We start from the raw sequence: 17,871 nt of genomic DNA on the forward strand, positions 1-17,871 counted from the left end.
AGCCCACATGCTTCATGCTGAAGGTACAGCACATTAACATGCTTCATCTGCACCACACATGACCAACATTTAATGTTTTGTGCAGCGCTCTGTCTCAAAGCTCTCGTATATTCATCACCCGTTTGTTGGACACTTACACATGCAGATGGCTGGCATACCAACATGGCAGCCTAAAGAGCATGACCTTTACAGGAAATGGCCTGGTTACACAAGTTGGCTAAAAACATCAACATGAGCAGAGGCCACACATGGAGCGCTACCCATACACACAAAGAAAACCAAGTTACAACCCTTCAAATAATATAATAATAATAAAACAGAGAGCAATGAACGAACAGCCAAAACAACCAAACTGAACATTTACTGAACACGTTAACAGGATCCAGTGACAGATCCATGAGTCTGACACCATCACAGCCGTTCTGAAGCTATGAGGAAGAAAGGCAACAATCATTTTATTCTCTATCCCGGTGATTCAGATGTGAACAGGTGTGTGCACACATTTGATTGTAACTCAGCACCTAACCTGATGGCACAGTGTTGTTCAAGTGTTTTGCAGGACAATGATGCAAATGGTTTTTTCCTGTATTTCGATTCTTGGTTGCGTCAGCACCCACAGTATCAACGCATCAGTCCCACTCAAATAAATTAAGGTGGCTTTACTTTTTTTCAACATATGCTCATACAAAGCGTCGTATGATATCTAACAATTGGGCGGTCCCCACCGTTGAGTTAAGCACACTTAATGTAAAGCTACATAGGTTAGGTTTAGGAAAAGAAACATGGCTGGGCATCATCATCACGTTTTGTACTTTGGGTACAGTTACGAAGGTTAGGTTTAGGAAGCTAAATTACGTGGGTTTGGTTTAGGAAGGTAAGTTACGCAGAACAGGTTTAGGAAAAGAGTCACGGCTGGGCATCGTCTCGTTATGTTCGTTAGGTAAAGCTGCACAGGTTAGGTTTAAGCAAGTAAAGCTACGTAGGTTGGGTTTACGAGAGTAGAGTTTCGTAGGTTGAGTTTCGGAAAAGAAACCTGGCTGGGTGTCATTACCTTTTGTACTTTACGTAAAGCTGAAGGTTAGGTTTAGGAGGCAAACTTGTATACTTTAGATTTAGAAAAAGACACATGGTTGGCGGTCGTCATTGTATGTACTTCACGTGACAACGTATCTTCAAATAAATCAAAGTTCATGTGGTTTCCTGGGGTAAAGTCCTGTGTGTGTTTGACACATCCACCCCAACCTGCCTCCTTACACTGACTTTCCCTCTTTATTCTACTTTCTTCTTCCATCCGGCCGCACTTTGGTCAGAGGATCACAGCCTTCATGATTACATGGGTTATATGAGAATTCTGGTGCTTCACTGTTCGTAGGTCTGGACAGGGCCTGATTTTTCCCCCACCCAGTGATGTTGCCTGTCACATCAGGGCCTCACTGTGATATATTGTAAAAATCAAACAAGCTTTAGGCAAATTGATTTTCACAGTGCAGCCGATATATCAAACACACAACAGTGTTCAAACACGCCGGCTCCTTTGACACACAGCGTCCGAACTACAGCAACTGTGCTAAATGTTTTCTGCTGACAAACAACCACAGCCTTGGCCTAATATTTAAAAACTCTTAGAGTGGACGAAACATGGCTGGAGGCTGTGCAATGTCCCCCAAACAGGGTTGAGAGCTTTAACGTCAAATGTGTTAACAGCACAATCTCACTGACTGAGGTCAAATAATGGCCAATTAAAACCCCATTTGTGCCCAACCACTGAGAAGGAAGTGGCAGCCTCCAGCTTCTGAATGGGTTTTAAATCCTGTTGTCAAAGAGAATGTGATAAATGCCTCCCTCTCTATCCATTAAATTTATATGGCCCAAAGTCCTCAAATGGACATCAAAGCCAGGACACACGCACGTGTATACACACTCCCCTTTAGCCTACATGAAACACATTCACAACACACAGGAAACAGGGAATGCTCTCTAATTACTGGGCACATGTTGTGCATTAAAACCCTGGAAGTACAACTTCATATAATCTAACTCTGCTGGCCGTGTGGAAACACACACACACACACTAAAATTCTCTTCAGAGGATAACTATATACAGATGGGAGATGCTCTTAGAAAAGGAAAACGCTGCAGCCACACACTCACACGGATACTTCCAGGAGTGATGAAATGTAATCACTTGGCCCTCAACAGCAACAGCTGCTAAATCATGTTGAGGAGACTTTCTGCATCTATAATGTCCATTGTCTCTGACACAGAGCAGACAGAGAGCGCTGATGAGAAAGGCAGGAGTCGGCAGAGGAAATACCCAGAGTGTGTGTGTGTGTGTGTGTGTGTGTGAGAGAGAGACGGAGAGAGAAGGGGAAAGAGAACCCAGGAGGTATAAACTCAAGTTACAGGAATTCCTCTGGCCTTGTATCAGCGTCAGTGTTGGGTTAGGTTTCCTTACAAACACAGCTCCACAGAGGGGGAGTAAAACTGCTGATCACAAATCCAACCCAGCACATGTTTGAAGTGATTGTCTCTGACTACACAACCAGATAATGGAGCAGTAAAATCTCACAGAGTAAAGTAGAATAATGGGAGTGTGGGAGACACTATAATAAAGTTCTGAGACCTCCCGCTGCATCTGACGTCCCACTGTCTTCCTTAGTTCAACACTGGACAGACACAAGGCTGAAGTTAAGAATAACCTCAAAGTCCCTGCTAAGGTTTCCTCAAATCAAATCAGTTGCACAAAATACCCTTAAGTCTCCTCCTTAAGGTTTTTTTAAAATGTTCACTTAAGTACTTGTGTCTTATACTTAAGGTGCTCCGCAGCACCATGAGGACCAATGAGCTCTCTACACAGGTCAGGGATACATTTTTGAGTCCAGCTGCACAAAGCATCTTCATTTTTTCCCTTAAATATAACACTTAAGGCTAAAAAGAAAAAATGCATTGAAAGAGATTTGACAGCAGTAAAACTTTAGTTTCCATTTTAACTTTTTGTTTGCTTGCACTGGAGCATGTGACACCTAAAGGCTTTTGTCCAATGGTTTAACTAACCTGAAGAAATTCCTTAAGTGCAAGACCAACATTAGGAGAAAACCTTAAATACATTTTAACAAAACCTGGAGGAGAAGATGTGCTCTGTGCATTTTATTTTAAGAAAATCTTAAACCAGTTTAAAACAGCTGGAGTTAAGATTTTCCTTCAAGTCCCAGTTAAGGTGTCCTCAAAATAAAATTGAATGCACAAAACACCCTTAAGTCTTCTCCTTAATGTTTCCTTAAAGTGTTCACTTAAGTATTTATGGTTTTCTCCTCATCTTAGTCTTATACTTAAAAGAATCCTGAAACCGTTGCACAAAAGACCTTAGCAACCACAGTAAGGTAGGAAAATAAACTTAGGGTATCTCTGATTCCATCTTAACTGCAACATGACCTAGTTTATGGTGATAAATGTAAAAACACTAACACTGCGACCAGGAGAACACGATGCATACGCCTGTGATTTTACACTTAAGATTTGACTCAATTCATTTTCATTAGTCGTTTTCTGTTTTCTGGGGATCAAATTCACTTTGTAGTTTGTTCTTTCTATGACTGTATTCCTCCAGATGTATAATAGTTTCCTCCTCTGACCAGTCTGGTTTTCTTGTCTTCTTATTCCTCTGTCATTTTGTCACTGTCTAACCATAAGACAACACTGTGAGACGATAACAGGCGTCACAAGCGCGAGTTTACTGCTGTAAAATTTCTTTCAACACTGTAATGTTCTTCCTTAAATAAGAATACCTTTTAAGTGATTCTGTGCAACTGTGTCAGTCCCTCAGCTAAGGAGAAATTAAGCCTTAAGTGTCACACTTAAGGAAAAAACTTAAGGTGTTTTGTGCGACCAGTCCCTGAGGAGAAACAACAGCACTGGCTGTCAAACTAATTAGTTCAGCTTCACTTCGTCCTTATAAACACGATGTATTGTAGGCGCTCACTGCCCAGCAACCACTTTCTGTCCGCTCTCAGTCTGCTTCAGTAACCCCCCGCCCCCACGACCCTACCCCTAAAGACTGTTAGCGCACGTGCACCTCCAGGCGTGTAGTCATGGTGACAACAGTTTAAAGCACAGAGTGTCATTTTGTAGGATTATCATGTCATTAGCAGTGTCTCAGATGAAGCTGCGTATGTATTTGTATGTTGGAGGGCTGACATCGCAGCGAGCAGAGGGCACTCCTTTGATGTAATCCAATTTTCCATTTCCACTTCACACACACACACACTACGTAGGACCCTCTCTGACCGCCGGGGCTTCATGAGTGTATACACTGCTGAAGTAGGCCAACATACTCACTCATGTGTGCACTATATTCTTATCAGTGGGCGGCCGACTCCCCTCGCCGCCTCACAGTCTTATCTTCCAACTGAAACCTTCATTTCTCTCTCAATCTCTCTCTTTCCAGCATTTGGGAATCAATGAGCTTTTACAATATCCGCTACTTTATACTCCCAAATGATCTTCAGTTGCAGAGTGTTCATGAACAATGGCATAACTCAATATTACCGATGTGTCCATGAGCACAGAGCTGAGAGAAATCTCAAGCCAAAGCAAATAAATGTGATATTCACTCCACGGCCTCGGTAAGAAAGAAGACACATGACCTCTGTCTCTCCTTTACAGCTGATGAGGTTAAACATGAGGTGCGTGTCCCTCCCTGTCCAAGTTACTGATGTTATGAAAAGCAATACTGTGGTACCAAGTCGATGCCAAAATTCTGTACTGAACAGAGTCCTGCACCAGGTCAAGTACCCGACAGGTAACCCAGGAAAAGCTGTGTAACGGGTGAAAATATATACATCTATAAATTCACTGGCACAAGTAAAAATGAAGTTGACGCGGTCGGGCAGCGGATGAGAGCAAAAATACATTTATTTTTCAGAATAAAACAAAGTCTGCCATTAAATGCCAGAGGAAGACCGCCTACATGACGTTGAGGAAGACACCAAGTGTAGCTGAAGCGACAGCTCCGCCTCTCGTCTTAGTATGAACTTCTTACTTCCTGTTACTGTGACACGCTGAGTCAAAGTATCGTCGTCCGTGTTTTCCCTTCCTTTTTCAGCAGACATTGTGACACATAACAGCAGGATCTGCACAGGTGTCGCTGATGATGTTAAACATGGCTCCATCATGTACTGATCAATAGCAGGGCCATAAAGCTGGAACACCTCAGTGCAACGCAGGGGCACAGTGGGGGCTCTCGCCGCCGCCAGTTCTCCGACGTCAGCTTGGTGCGTCTGGGTCTTTATACAGAACGATGAGGCAGTGAGAAACGGGCTTATGAGTCAGATCCAACTCTTGCTCCTCCAAAGCTCAACCTTCTCATCCAAACACATCACTTCAGCTCAAAAAAAACAAGACAGCGACCGCCAAAGACTTCAAAACGGCAGTCCACAAACCAACGGGTGATGTCATGGTAGCTACCTCCATTGTTTTTACAGTCCATGTTTTAGACCCAAGGGAGTGAACGGTTCCACAATAACCTCACTAACAAAAACGTTCTGTTGTTTAGGTGTGAACAGTCACCGCTGATCTCCTGGGAGAGGATAAATTCCTTGGCAGGCTCACATAACACTGCAGAGGGGACCAACCCAGCTCCTGGAGGAAACTCTGCTCCCTGACCAACACTGTGCAGTCGTCTCATGAGGACTCTGACACTAATTACACGCGAAGGTATAAAAGCACATGCAACAGTTTCTCAATCTCTTATTTTAGCAATGTTTCTTTGAGGTCTGACGTTTTGCAGGAAATTATGGTGCCATGTTTGATAGTAATTAATGTTTTGAACAACAGGTCACATCGTGTTTTTATCACCTCAATTAGTTTGGTATCAAAAATTGCATCTAATATCACTATTTTTAAAGGCACTGTACCAAAGACAGAAATTCCAGTATCGTGACAACACCACGCCACAGCTGCATCAAAGATGAAGCCCAGACAAAGTGACCCTTGTGTCTTCCGTTAAGAGCTGCACTTGAATACACAGCAAAGGCCACAGCTGATGGCCAACTGACTGCAGACATGCATGCATGTTCTGGTGTTGCGTGAGAGGAAATAACAAGTCAGTACTCTGTTTTTCAGAGAGGGAAAACAACACTGAAGAAATGCCCATGAAACTAGATGACAGAGACATGCTGTTGGAGCTTTGCAGAAACTTCTCTCACAGCTCACACCACAGTTATGATATGAACTTTAAACTCACACTTTCAACACTCATGGAGCAGTCACGCTCCACTTTCTGAATGAAGCAGCAGGCTCGAAGGAGTTGGGGTCCACTCAATCAGAACTGGGTCACAGGACATGTCGTCTGACCGCGTCGGAAATCAAAGTTGTTCTGAACAGCCTCGCTCCAGGGTGGAGTGAAAAACCAGCCGTCATGAAGAGACGCAGAGACACAATTTATGCTTTAAATAAAATGGTTCATATTTTCTCTCTTGGAAGAAACTCAGTGTTGCACCCTCTTCTTCATGTGAAATGTGAGAGAAATAGTTGTGTAACCGATGAAACAAAGAAAGCTGGAGAGAGAAGTTCTTTCTCGCCTCCGCACAGCTGAAGTGGGTGTGAGTGACGGATCGATGGTTTCAGAAAGTTACAGAAATGGTCGGACATGTGAGCACACACTAGGAAATGGAAACTTGTGCATTAAGTACATCTACACAAACTAGAGTTTAACAGAACAAAAAATAAACAATTGACAGAATGTTCACTTGACACATCGTCACCACATATGAAAATCCTAAAAAGTGCAAACAGGCCGACACTGGTCTTTGCATCAGAGAGACTGACACATGATGGATGTGGAGCTGGGAGATGGACATTGACTGTGCTCGCTCAGCGCTCATAGGTGGAGAGAGACCAGCCTTCTCCTGTGTCATTCCCTCCCCCAGGGCTGAAGCACTGTGAGGCATTACTGGGAAATGAAGCCCTTACTGGAAAACTGTGCTCACCTATTTACTGGCAGTGGATGGAGGGTGGGGGTGGGGGGGGGGTCAAGACAAAAAGTTAATTGGAAATGTGACCAGGCTCTTAAAGAAGTATTTCACGGCAGGAAATCAAACTAGTTTCTTTGTGCAGTAGGAAGATGCAAATACTTTTGAAGTTGGTGCGACATGATCAGAGAAAACAGCGTTAGCTTTTACTCAAATTACCTACAACTATCAGAATGCGTTGCACCACACCGGACCAGTGGTGGGTGACATACTGCGAGCTTGTCTGTTTTGACACAGCAAACAAAATGGTTGCCAGCCACAGTGGCGCTAGGCAACATGGCTCAAAAATAACAGCGCAATACTTTTAGGCTATATCGCGATACGCAATATATATCACAATATTTTGAAATCTCTAAGTATTTAACTACAGTTAGCATAAAGTTAAATAAAGTATTGTTAAAATTAAATAAATCAAAGTGGAGCCACTGGTGCTTTTATTTTGAAGCTCATCTCGGCCGAAGTGTTGATGTTTCTGCTGTGAAGTTAAATCTTCTTCTCAACAGTCAGACATCAGCAGTTAGCCCAAAGTTAAACTGCTGCTGCAACTGTAAACATGATGATTAATTCATTGTGAGCTGGAAAAGCAGGAAACAAACTAAAAGCTCTCCGGTTCATATATTAAAACTATTTGCAAGTCACTGCTGCTCTGTTGCCTCGAAATGTGAGTAAACAGTCTGGAGCTCTGCAGGTACAGACACACATTACTAATCCCATTAAATTTAACTGTTAGCGCAGCACCGTTAAACTGGATTTATTCACTGTAAGCTGTAAACAAACAGCTCGTCAGTTCATATATTAACATTTGCATTATTATAATATTCTCTTGATCCGCCCCTATAGACTCTGTGTGTGTGTCTGTAGTTGGAGCAACGGGCCAAGAACCAGTTAAAATCTGCAGAACAGTGCAATTTGAGCAGGAAGGTATTAAGTTTATTAAGAAATCTGCAAAGTGTCCCTTTAATGTTTTGAAACCCGCACACAGAATTACTTATTTACCGTTACTGATGCAGTTTACACTCAGCACATTTTAACAAACACTATATAACTCTGTTTTTCTTATACAAGTCTCTGCAACTTATTAAAGTCATATCAGTGGATCTCAAATGGTGTACCATGATAATGAGATACCACACATTATTACTGCAATATTCAACTGGGCCTGTACAACAAGTTATGAATGAATTTAACTGACTGCATCAGTGTGTTGTGCACATCCATCTTACTATATAATGAAGAAAACTGTGTGTGTGTGTGTGTGTCTGTTCCACGTTTTTCTCCTCACTGACTTGGTCAATCCATGTGAAATTTGGCACAGTGGTAGAGGGTCATGGGAGGATGCCAATGAAGCAATACTACATCAATTGGCCAAAGGGGGGCGCTATAGCAACCCACTGAAATGTCAAACTTTGAATGGGCATATCTCATGCCCCGTATGTTGTAGAGACATGAAACTTTGCACAGAGATGCCTCTCCTCATGAGGAACACATTTGCCTCAAGAACCCATAACTTCCGCTTATATAGATTTTCCGCCATTTTGAATTTTTTGAAAAACACTTCAAATGGATCTCTCCCTAGGAAGTTTGAGCGATCTGCATGAAACTGGGTGAACATAATCTAGGGACCAATATCTAAAGTTCCCTCTTGGCAAAAGTTGGAAAACGTACTAAAACTGAGCTTCTATAAGGCAATGAATATTGCGGAGGGCGTGGCTCATCACATAAAGGTGTATAACATCTCAAGGGTTTCACCCATCACCACGCAACTTTGTAGGCATATGACCACACATAATCTGAGGGGACCCCTCCATTATTGACCCCATCAAACAAAATGGGGGCGCTAGAGAGCTCATTTCTTATCTAGGCCTAACCGCCATATGGATTTTTACTAAACTTGGTAGATATGTAGAACAGGACGCCTCAAGGTGACTGGAGAAATTTAACTCTAATTGGCAACTGGGTGGCGCTATAACAACAGAAAAATGCTTCAAAATGGCTAAAATGCGACCGATCGCTGAGACTCCCCCTGTGGACCAATGTTGGTGTTGTTTTCTAATGTTTGGTATGACTAAGTCATGGTATGGTATGCTGTACATAATCACGGAAACTGTCAGTGTGTCATTCTGTCAGTCAGTCATTCTGTCTGTCCCACGTTTTTCTACTCACTGACGTGGTCAATCTATGTGAAACTGCACATAGTCATTGAGGACTGGCATAGGTAGAAGGTGACAAAGCTACCAATGGCTATGGACTAGTTTCCTAGTAAAGAGGCAAACTCTAGCTAAAAATGTAACCCTAATGGGAATTATCAGTGTGTGACACATCGAAGGTCCTGATTGGCAGCCAGTGTGACTGATGATAACATTTGAAAGGAGAAAGTTGTGACTGGGACGATGGAACACTTTGTTCAAAGCAAATTACAACAAAGCCCCAGTGAAGACGACCTACCACCATAAGATAAGAGAGAAGACTGTCAGTAGACAGAATCATGAAGCTACCGGTCTTATTTTTCTTTCTACTGTCTCAGCATGATACGAATGATAACACACATTATAGAAGCTGTCGTGCTCAGATATGAATACAGGTGTGCCTTGAGATTTTGGCTCGCCCTTTGATGTGTCTTGGGCACTAAAGTTTAAAAACCACTGAGTTATATCATGAAAATTATGGAAGCTGTTGAGAGCTATTTTTCCTCAACAAATTGGTTTGAAATTCTTTTATGGAGCAGAAAACAACCATGTGCGTCACTTTCTCAGGACAATCACACGGTGGACCAGAAATTGTCTCCAGAGGACATTTTCACAACATCAAACTTCCCTTCACTTTCCCATGTTGCACCACTGGACACATTATGAGTCTCTGAGTCGCAGCGGGCGGTGCCACCATGTTTTTCAAGGTTCAGTTAACAATGAAGATGTCCTGTTGCGTCTCAAGTGTTTCACTGTCTGACGGGCAGTAAGGCGTGCACATGTTACTGTACAGAGAGAGATTGATGTGTTACCTCAGTCTCTTTAATACTTACAGGAGAAAGTTAACTTTTGCAAAAGTACATCACTGTTTGAGTGCATGTGGATATACGGTGATTTCTGCCCACTCCTACAGACCTTTTCAATAATCTACCTAGAACAGAAATGATTTCTTATTCATGCTCATGTGGGAAAGACGTTTACTCTGCAGCAGCAGCTCCTCAACAAAAACCAGAAGTGGTGCAGAGATGACATTCCAGGACCCCCTACCAACGCTATTTGTTATTCTTCCTGACCATATGACTAAACCAAGAAAAGCTGGTTTCCTGTTTTGCAGGCCTTTGTAGTTTACCCAGATCACATGGTCCGAAAAAAAGCCCTGTGGGCCCCGAGTTCCAACTTGTCTTTCCCATTATCAGAGAAAACCTAGATCTCCATAATATGTCCACGGATAGGACTTCTAACAGTCACAGAAACATGTGTGCCGTTGCTACAGGGGCCTCTCTGCACTGAATGGATGGTGTGGTACAGATTAACCAGACTCTGCATGTGTCTATGCTTATAAGTGTGTGTGTGCACGCAGAGTCCATGTGTGTGTGTGTGTGTGTGTGAGTGTGCAAATCCAGCTCAGCACACGTGCCTGTTGGTCTCCAGGGAAGTAGGTGAAGAGCCACTCAGCTCCCTTTGAACCTGAGGCCATATGGCCCCCAGTTTGCTCCTATTCTACACACATAATGCTATTACACTGTAGGGGTGTGTGTGTGTGCGATGAATATGTTATTACACGGTGTCAACACACACCAGAATCTGTCAAAAATAGATAATAAGATGGAGATGTTGAGTGATTCATATGTCTGAACACGCACACACACACACACACAGGTGCAGTGGTGTCATCATGCTCCTCACCTCATTGTCGTGGTGCTGGCAGAAGCTCATGTGGTCCTGGAACAGAGACAGCAGGGCGAAGTTGTTCTGCAGGGACTGGGCGAGGGACACCGACACCCCCGGCTGGCCCGGGTTGCTGTTGACGTTGATGCGGCCCAGGTGGAGGTTCTCCCCCAGGCGCTCGATGAAGTGGTCCTTGGTCAGCCGCACCCTCTGGTGCGCCCGCACACAGTTGTCACACAGGTACTCCTGGCAGTCAAGGCAGTGGGAGGTGGCGGGGTTCTCCTCATCGCAGGAGCTGCACTGAGGCTCCCCCAAGTTGGGGTGCAGCAGGCCTGTGTGGGGGTGATGGAAGCCGGAGGAGCCTCCGCCCAGGCCTCCCCGGTGGTGGTGGTGGCCGTTCTTGTTCTGGATCTGCTCCTCGGAGCTCACCACCACGTCCAGCAGGTTGCTGAAGAGGAAGTTGGAGGAAGGCAGGGAGTCCACTCCGGCCTCGGAGATGCACACCTTCTGGTCGCAGGTGGGGCACCGCAGCTTCAGCGGGTCCCCGGGACTGCGCTGGCCCTCCAGGCACTGCCTGCAGAAGGCGTGCAGGCACGGCAGGACGTGGAGCCTCCTGGTGGTCTGGCTGGAGGAGGACGAGGTATGTGAGGAAGATGAAGAGGTAGAAGAGCTGGAGGAAATAGGAGCAGAGGAGCCGCACAGCTCCTTGCAGAGCGGGCAGGTCTGCAGGTCCGAGTCTGGAAACGAAGCCATCTGCAGCGCTACTGGAACACAGGCTCACTTTCCAACTACTGAGGTATATACTCTGGGACACATCGGCCCGCTGTGACGTGTAGAGAATAAAGTTGTGTTTGAGGTAGATTCATGAGGTAATAAAGTCAGCTCAACAGTGAGCACGGTGCTCATCGACTCGGTGTCTTATATAACTGGGACCTGGTGCAGACACTCGGAGGGAGCCAGGTCCGTTTGTGAGGTAACAAAAACACAAATGCTCGTGTAAGGCGTCTCGGGGTGAAGCGTCCGCGTCACTCTGCCACAGAGCACCAGCGGGATGTGAGAGTGACTCATAAAATAAAGCCGAGACTGGAGCGACACTGGATCGGCGTCGAAGTACTGGAGGCTCGGTCTCTCCTCCCCCACCGCCTCGGCAACATGACTACAGAGCTCCGCGCTGCTCAACTGGCCCCGGATCAGTCTCAGTGAATTTAAGCTGAGCTTTATTCTCTGCTCTCCACTTTAGGCCCGAGTCGTCGTCGTGTCTTTGCTCTCTAGTCCACCATCGGGGCCCATTCAGGCGGCGTCGGGCGCAGCCAGCGGTCGCTTGGTTGGAGTCGCAGCGCGCGCCTGGGACCGCGAGACCGTGAATTATTCATCCAAGCAACACTCTCATAGTGTGGCTGAGAGTCTCCGCTGGAGCCCACACATCCGCCGGGACGTGTGTGAGGATCCTGAGTGGGTGAGAGGCCGCCTCCAGCTCCCCGCGGCTGCTCCGCTCTCTGCGTGGAGGAATGCGCTCCGTGTCCCAGCGGCAGGCAGCGCGGAGACACGGCCACTATCACCGGGAGAAATTCGGTCCGAACACCGCGTGGAGCCGAGTCACGTCCTGTCCTCGCGTGTTGTCGCCGTTGTTGACCCACGGGTGGATTCACCTTAACGTAAACAGAAGGTGTGCGCTCTCGTGCGTGTGTGCTGCTCCGGCTGCAGCTCCTCGAGCTGCGCTGATCCGACTGAGGGAAAAATGGACCCACTTCCGCCCTAGGGAGGAGAGAGGGGCGTGCGTCAAACGCTCGTGCCCGATAAAAAAAAGGGAGTGTGGTCAGGCGTGCATGCGCGCGCAAACAGTGCTCACTGGCGTCAGAATATTTAGTTTATTTTCCCATAAATGTTCGCAGGTATTTAAACATTTGAACGCTGAGAATATTAATGGTGCGATTTCTTTAAACACATGGCAGAAAAGGCAGCGAGCCACTTGGTAGGACATGTCCCTTAAACTGCAAAAATATAAAATAGAATAGAATAAAATAAATAGATAAAGAAAATTATTTAGGAAATATCCCACAACTTGTAATAAAATTAACTGAAATACAATAAATACATTAAGAAAATTATTGTTTTTAAAAAACAGGGGAAAAGGCAGTGAGCGACTTGGTAAGAAATGTCCCACAAATTGCAAAAATAAATAAAATTAAATAAGATTAAATACAGTAAATTAGATTTAGAAAATTATTTTAAAAATTTAGTGGGAAAAAAAGGCAGCAAGCAACTTGGTAAGAAATGTCTGATAAATTGCGAAAAAAAAAAATAGTTTAAGAAAATTAGGAAAATTTAAAAAAAAAACTAGGGGCAAACAGTAATAATAATAATAATAATAATAATAATAATAATAATAATAATAATAATAATAATTCTGGTTGATTTTTTGGGTCATTTCTTCTTTTTCCGTGTCTTATTGCCTTCTTCCCGTGTTTATAAAAGACATCAAGCCAATTTGCTCAGGTTTCATTGGGTTAATCAGCATTAACTGAAATACAGAGGACCTTCTCTAGGTATTCTTCTTCTTCTTCTTCCGAGGAAATCATACTTCCCATGGGTGAAAACTCACCAAACTTTGCACAAAGGTCCAGTCTCATGCCAGATATCCTCAGCTGTAAACTCAAGCCAACAGTCCTGATGGTGGCGCTACAGCAAGCGTCTAAAGTTCAAAACTACAGTTCAAACTGTAGCCCCAATACTGAAGAAACTTTTGTACATTTAAACCTATTAAAAATTATGAAGTTCGTCGCTCTGTTTTTTTCAAAAACTGTAAAACTTCTTAAACCTATCTCCTCCCACAATTTTTGCTCAGTTGACACCAAACTTGCTACAGAGCATCTTCAGACTGTCCTACACAAACTATGTTTCTCAGATTTTTGATTTATCAAAAATTGAGCCTACAGTGCATCAAAATGTTTGACTGTAAACAGTACTGTAAACATATACATGCAAATTCTTGCTACATAAATCTTCAATGTTCATGAAAAAATGACAAAATTCTAGAGTCATGGTAGATGATGTGTGGCAAATTTCAGAATTTTATCTCAAAAACTGAATTTTTGACAGCATTTTGAATTTTGCTCTAATGTGAACAATTGGAGTCAATGTAAAAATGGCAAATTTAAACATCAGTTTTTCACTTATGGAGCAAATCAATCATTGTTAAAACAAATTACCAACATCTCCATGCTGTCTAGATGCAATATGTGTATTTTCAGATGTTTGTTTCGATAACTGAATTTTTTACAGTGGTTTGAATTCTGCTTTTCCATGCATGGACGGCTGCTAAACCTGCACGTCTGGCTTAGTCAGTTTGTGAAGCTACACATGAATTGTCACTGACTAATTAGCTCAGTGAGATAGAAATTGCTTCTTAGTCTCAGCGGTTGTGAGTTCAAGCCTCAGCTGATGCAAAAGGCAGATTGTGTTGCTAAATTCCTAAATGTCTTCCAATTCTTCTGCTTGTTGCTCAGAATTGCCTAAAAATGCCCGGACCCCACCCATCACTGTGCAGCAGCTATAATTAATATTTTTTCTTTTTTGTAAATTGTACATCTCCAACAATTTTATTTTATGTCTTCGTCTGGAACTTTTGTTCAATTCTGCAATCTTTTATCTTTTTCTTTTAATGTATGATTGTTGATATTTAATAGGGGAGGTATCTTCATGAGTCATTTTGGCGCCTCATCTCTCCTGCACAATGTTTTAACTTTGTATTTTCTCCCGTCTCCTCTACACATGTATGTGCAAATACATAAACTAAACTAAACTAAAAAAAGAAGCCAGGAGGTTTAGGTTGAATAAATAATAAAAAGGAAAAACACTGATGCTGTTTGTCTTATTAACTTCTTTGTTTGTGTTTTCTGTGCTGTTGATGAAGATTTGACATATATCATTGTAAAGTGCGTTTTTTTGCCCCCGACTAAAAACTGCTTTAAACACCACAACTAGAGATAAGGAAAACCGGATGGTGTTGGCACCAACAAGGCCTCAGGATATTTACAGGAAGGATGTAGACAGACATGTTTACCGTACAAACATCCCTCTTCATCAGTTCTCCAGTTAGTGCAAATAAAGATGATTATTTTGGTTAAGTAGGCTGCACCCAAAAAAGATAAGTGGGAATGTACAATACTCAAATATTGATGGAGATGTAAACATGTGTATGTACTCAGGGGATCAATTCTAATGACTCTCGTGATGCATTGACAACTCATGTAGTGCCACCAGCAGGTAACAGTTAAGTATCTGAACATGTACCAGATGGACTGGAGCAAAACCTGATCCAGATATTCATGGTTCCAAGAGGATGAATCCCACAGACTGGTGAATCCCTGATTTTTCCCTCTAGGACCACTGTAAGGCTCTCATTCAGAGGCCACTCATATATACATACATATATATATATGTATATATATATATATGCCTTGTTGATGCCAGAGGTCAGAGGAGAAAGTCAAATAACCACTGGGTATCCACCAAAGGGAATACAGAGAAAGGAGATTAATATTAATCCCCTCTGAAGTTAAACAGGTGATCCTAGCCCTGGTTTTAAGATGGATTCTTCCAGTTTCACCATCCTCTCCTGTGTTTCTGCTCCCACCTCGGTTACCACCTCTGCAGATCAATACTCCTCCATATCCCAGGACTCTAACCAGCCAACTCTGCTTCACAGACCGCTGTTCACTCCACCGTACCACATGTTGTCTGAGTGGTGCATCAGAGAAATGATTTACTTCCATTAGGCCATGGGCGGATAATGAGACACTGGGCCCCTGGGCACAGACATGCAGAGGGCCCCACCATCTCTCCTACATGAGCGCAAACACTCAGACTTTATAGTTGACAGTTGTCAGACATCTGGAGGGAGCTCGGAGTAGAGCCGCTGCACCTTTGTGTTGAGGTGGTTCAACATCTGATCAGGATCCTCCTGGGCGCCTCCTGTTAGAGGTGTTCCGGGCACGTCCCACTGGTAGGAGGCCCCGGGGCAGACCCAGAACACACTGGAGGGATTATATATCTCATCTGGTCTGGGAACACCTCGGGGTCCTCCAGGAGGAGCTGGAAAGTGTTGCTGGGGAGAGGGACGTCTGGGGTGCTTTGTACTGTACGCCACTGCGTCATGTTATTTACATCATGCTGAGGACAATGCTGACAAATGTAGTGAAGGAAGTCAGATCTGTGGGGTCAGGTTATTAACCTCAGGTCATAGGAGGCACTCAGCTCAGCTAATTTGACACAGGTCACAAACGTTACTCCGCTAATCTCACAGGAAGGAAAACACAGCGATGAGACGGCGAGCTGATTTACAGCATCCTCACAAGGTGATCAAAGTGAGCGAGGAGGATGAAAACACGCCTGAGGTTATGTTGATATGTCAAAGTGAGAAAAAATTCCTCCCTGAGGATTAATCCATAGCTCAGTGTGTTTCCCACGGCAGCTCTTCATACAGCCGCTGCAGGAAACTGGTGAGTCCGTCTGACGCTGGCTGCAGAGTCTGTTTCTGTTCTAGAAGTCTGAAGAATGAATTCTTTCATATGACAGATCTGTCGGGCCTCAGATGACACAGACTAACGCCTGGAGCATGACACAGACGGCACTGCTCTGAACAACAACAAGAAAAATCACACAACAGTCCTGTGTTGGTATTATCTCTGACACACACACACACACACACACACACACACACACGTGTTATTTACAGCATGTCATGTGACTGAACGGTGCAGGGAAACTATTTGCTTCATGTCCTCCTATTCAGTATTTATAAGCTCTAGATAAACATCTCATAACTGGTTTTTAACACACTAATGTAGCTGCTGCCAGTTCAGATCTGTGAAGACATTCGTCTCTACAGTGTGTCCCAACATACAGCTGCACGCTGCTTCAGCACTGAATGATGGCAGCGAAGGGGAAACTGTCAGTTTATAATAATAGAGTCAGTGTTTCTTGTGTTATCTTCACTTCTCTAGTCGTCTTATCATCTGTGGAAAAAGTGGTCAGCTGTGAGGTCTTCACTGTCTCTGATCAGCTCACAGTTGTACAGTTGTTGTTTCATCGACAGGCCTGAAGCCAAATACACTGCTAAAAAATTAATGGTCACAGTCAAACAGGAAGTCAGTGAAACTTCAGAGAGATCAATCCAGTGATTGTGAATCAGTTCCAGCTGCCCCTGGTACAGAGATCAATGTTCAGCATCTGGGTGATTGGCTTTATTATAATCCTCTTTGTGGACTCTTATTTTGGAAAGTGACCATCGGCTGGACAAAATATGAATTTCATCTAAAAGGAGCTTTGCAGATTCACTTGTTACCTGGGTCTACTTTATTTTACTTTCAGCAGCCACATTTTTTAACACCTCTTTAATCACCTGTTCGTCTTCAGTTAATCATGGTTTACATTTCAGCTCAGCACAGCTCAGTGCCGCCCCCTGCTGGTTCAGCTGCTCTGTAACACCTCCACACTGAGCCAGCTGGTGTCGACCTCTTTATTTGAGTTAAATATGTATGAAATTAGAAAATGCATCTGAGCCAAAGGGTCATTTTAATTTTATTTCAAATATAAAAATGGCCAAGTTGTGTTGGATTAAACTGAAGCTGCTACAAACGTGTGTCTGAAATAATACACACCATAAAGCAGATGAAAGCAGCTCAAAGTGACCTCTGCTGGACCTGTCTGGCTCTCTTTTACATTTATCTTTTATACATGCAAAAGGAGCAACAAAAGAAAACTAAGGTGGTGACACACAGTACATACACGGAGGAGATGGAAACACAAATATGGAAAAAACGAGACAAACAAAAAATATCAAACATAACAGTTCTCTTGCTGTTATAAATATGCAAACTGGCACTTGTTGCTGTAGCTCTGCTGAGGGTTCTTACATAAGGCACCCGTGTGTATTTGTCTGAGTGTGTGTGTGTGTATTTATAGCCGATGAAGAAGAGACAGGAGAG

General features: G+C 43.7%; 1 protein-coding gene across 1 annotated transcript in view; it reads right to left on the reverse strand.

Moving 5' to 3' along the window:
- The window catches only part of trim71 (tripartite motif containing 71, E3 ubiquitin protein ligase), a 38,484-nt gene extending 25,873 nt beyond the window's left edge, over window positions 1-12,611 (reverse strand). The window contains exon 1 of the mRNA XM_033636857.2: window positions 10,901-12,611. Within this exon, the coding sequence (XP_033492748.1) occupies window positions 10,901-11,635 (735 nt within the window). The 5' untranslated portion in view covers window positions 11,636-12,611. The remainder of the gene's footprint in view (window positions 1-10,900) is intronic.
- Window positions 12,612-17,871: the final 5,260 nt, after the last annotated feature.

This window comes from Epinephelus lanceolatus, chromosome 16, assembly GCF_041903045.1.
Source record: "Epinephelus lanceolatus isolate andai-2023 chromosome 16, ASM4190304v1, whole genome shotgun sequence".
In the NCBI taxonomy this organism is placed as follows: domain Eukaryota; kingdom Metazoa; phylum Chordata; class Actinopteri; order Perciformes; family Serranidae; genus Epinephelus; species Epinephelus lanceolatus.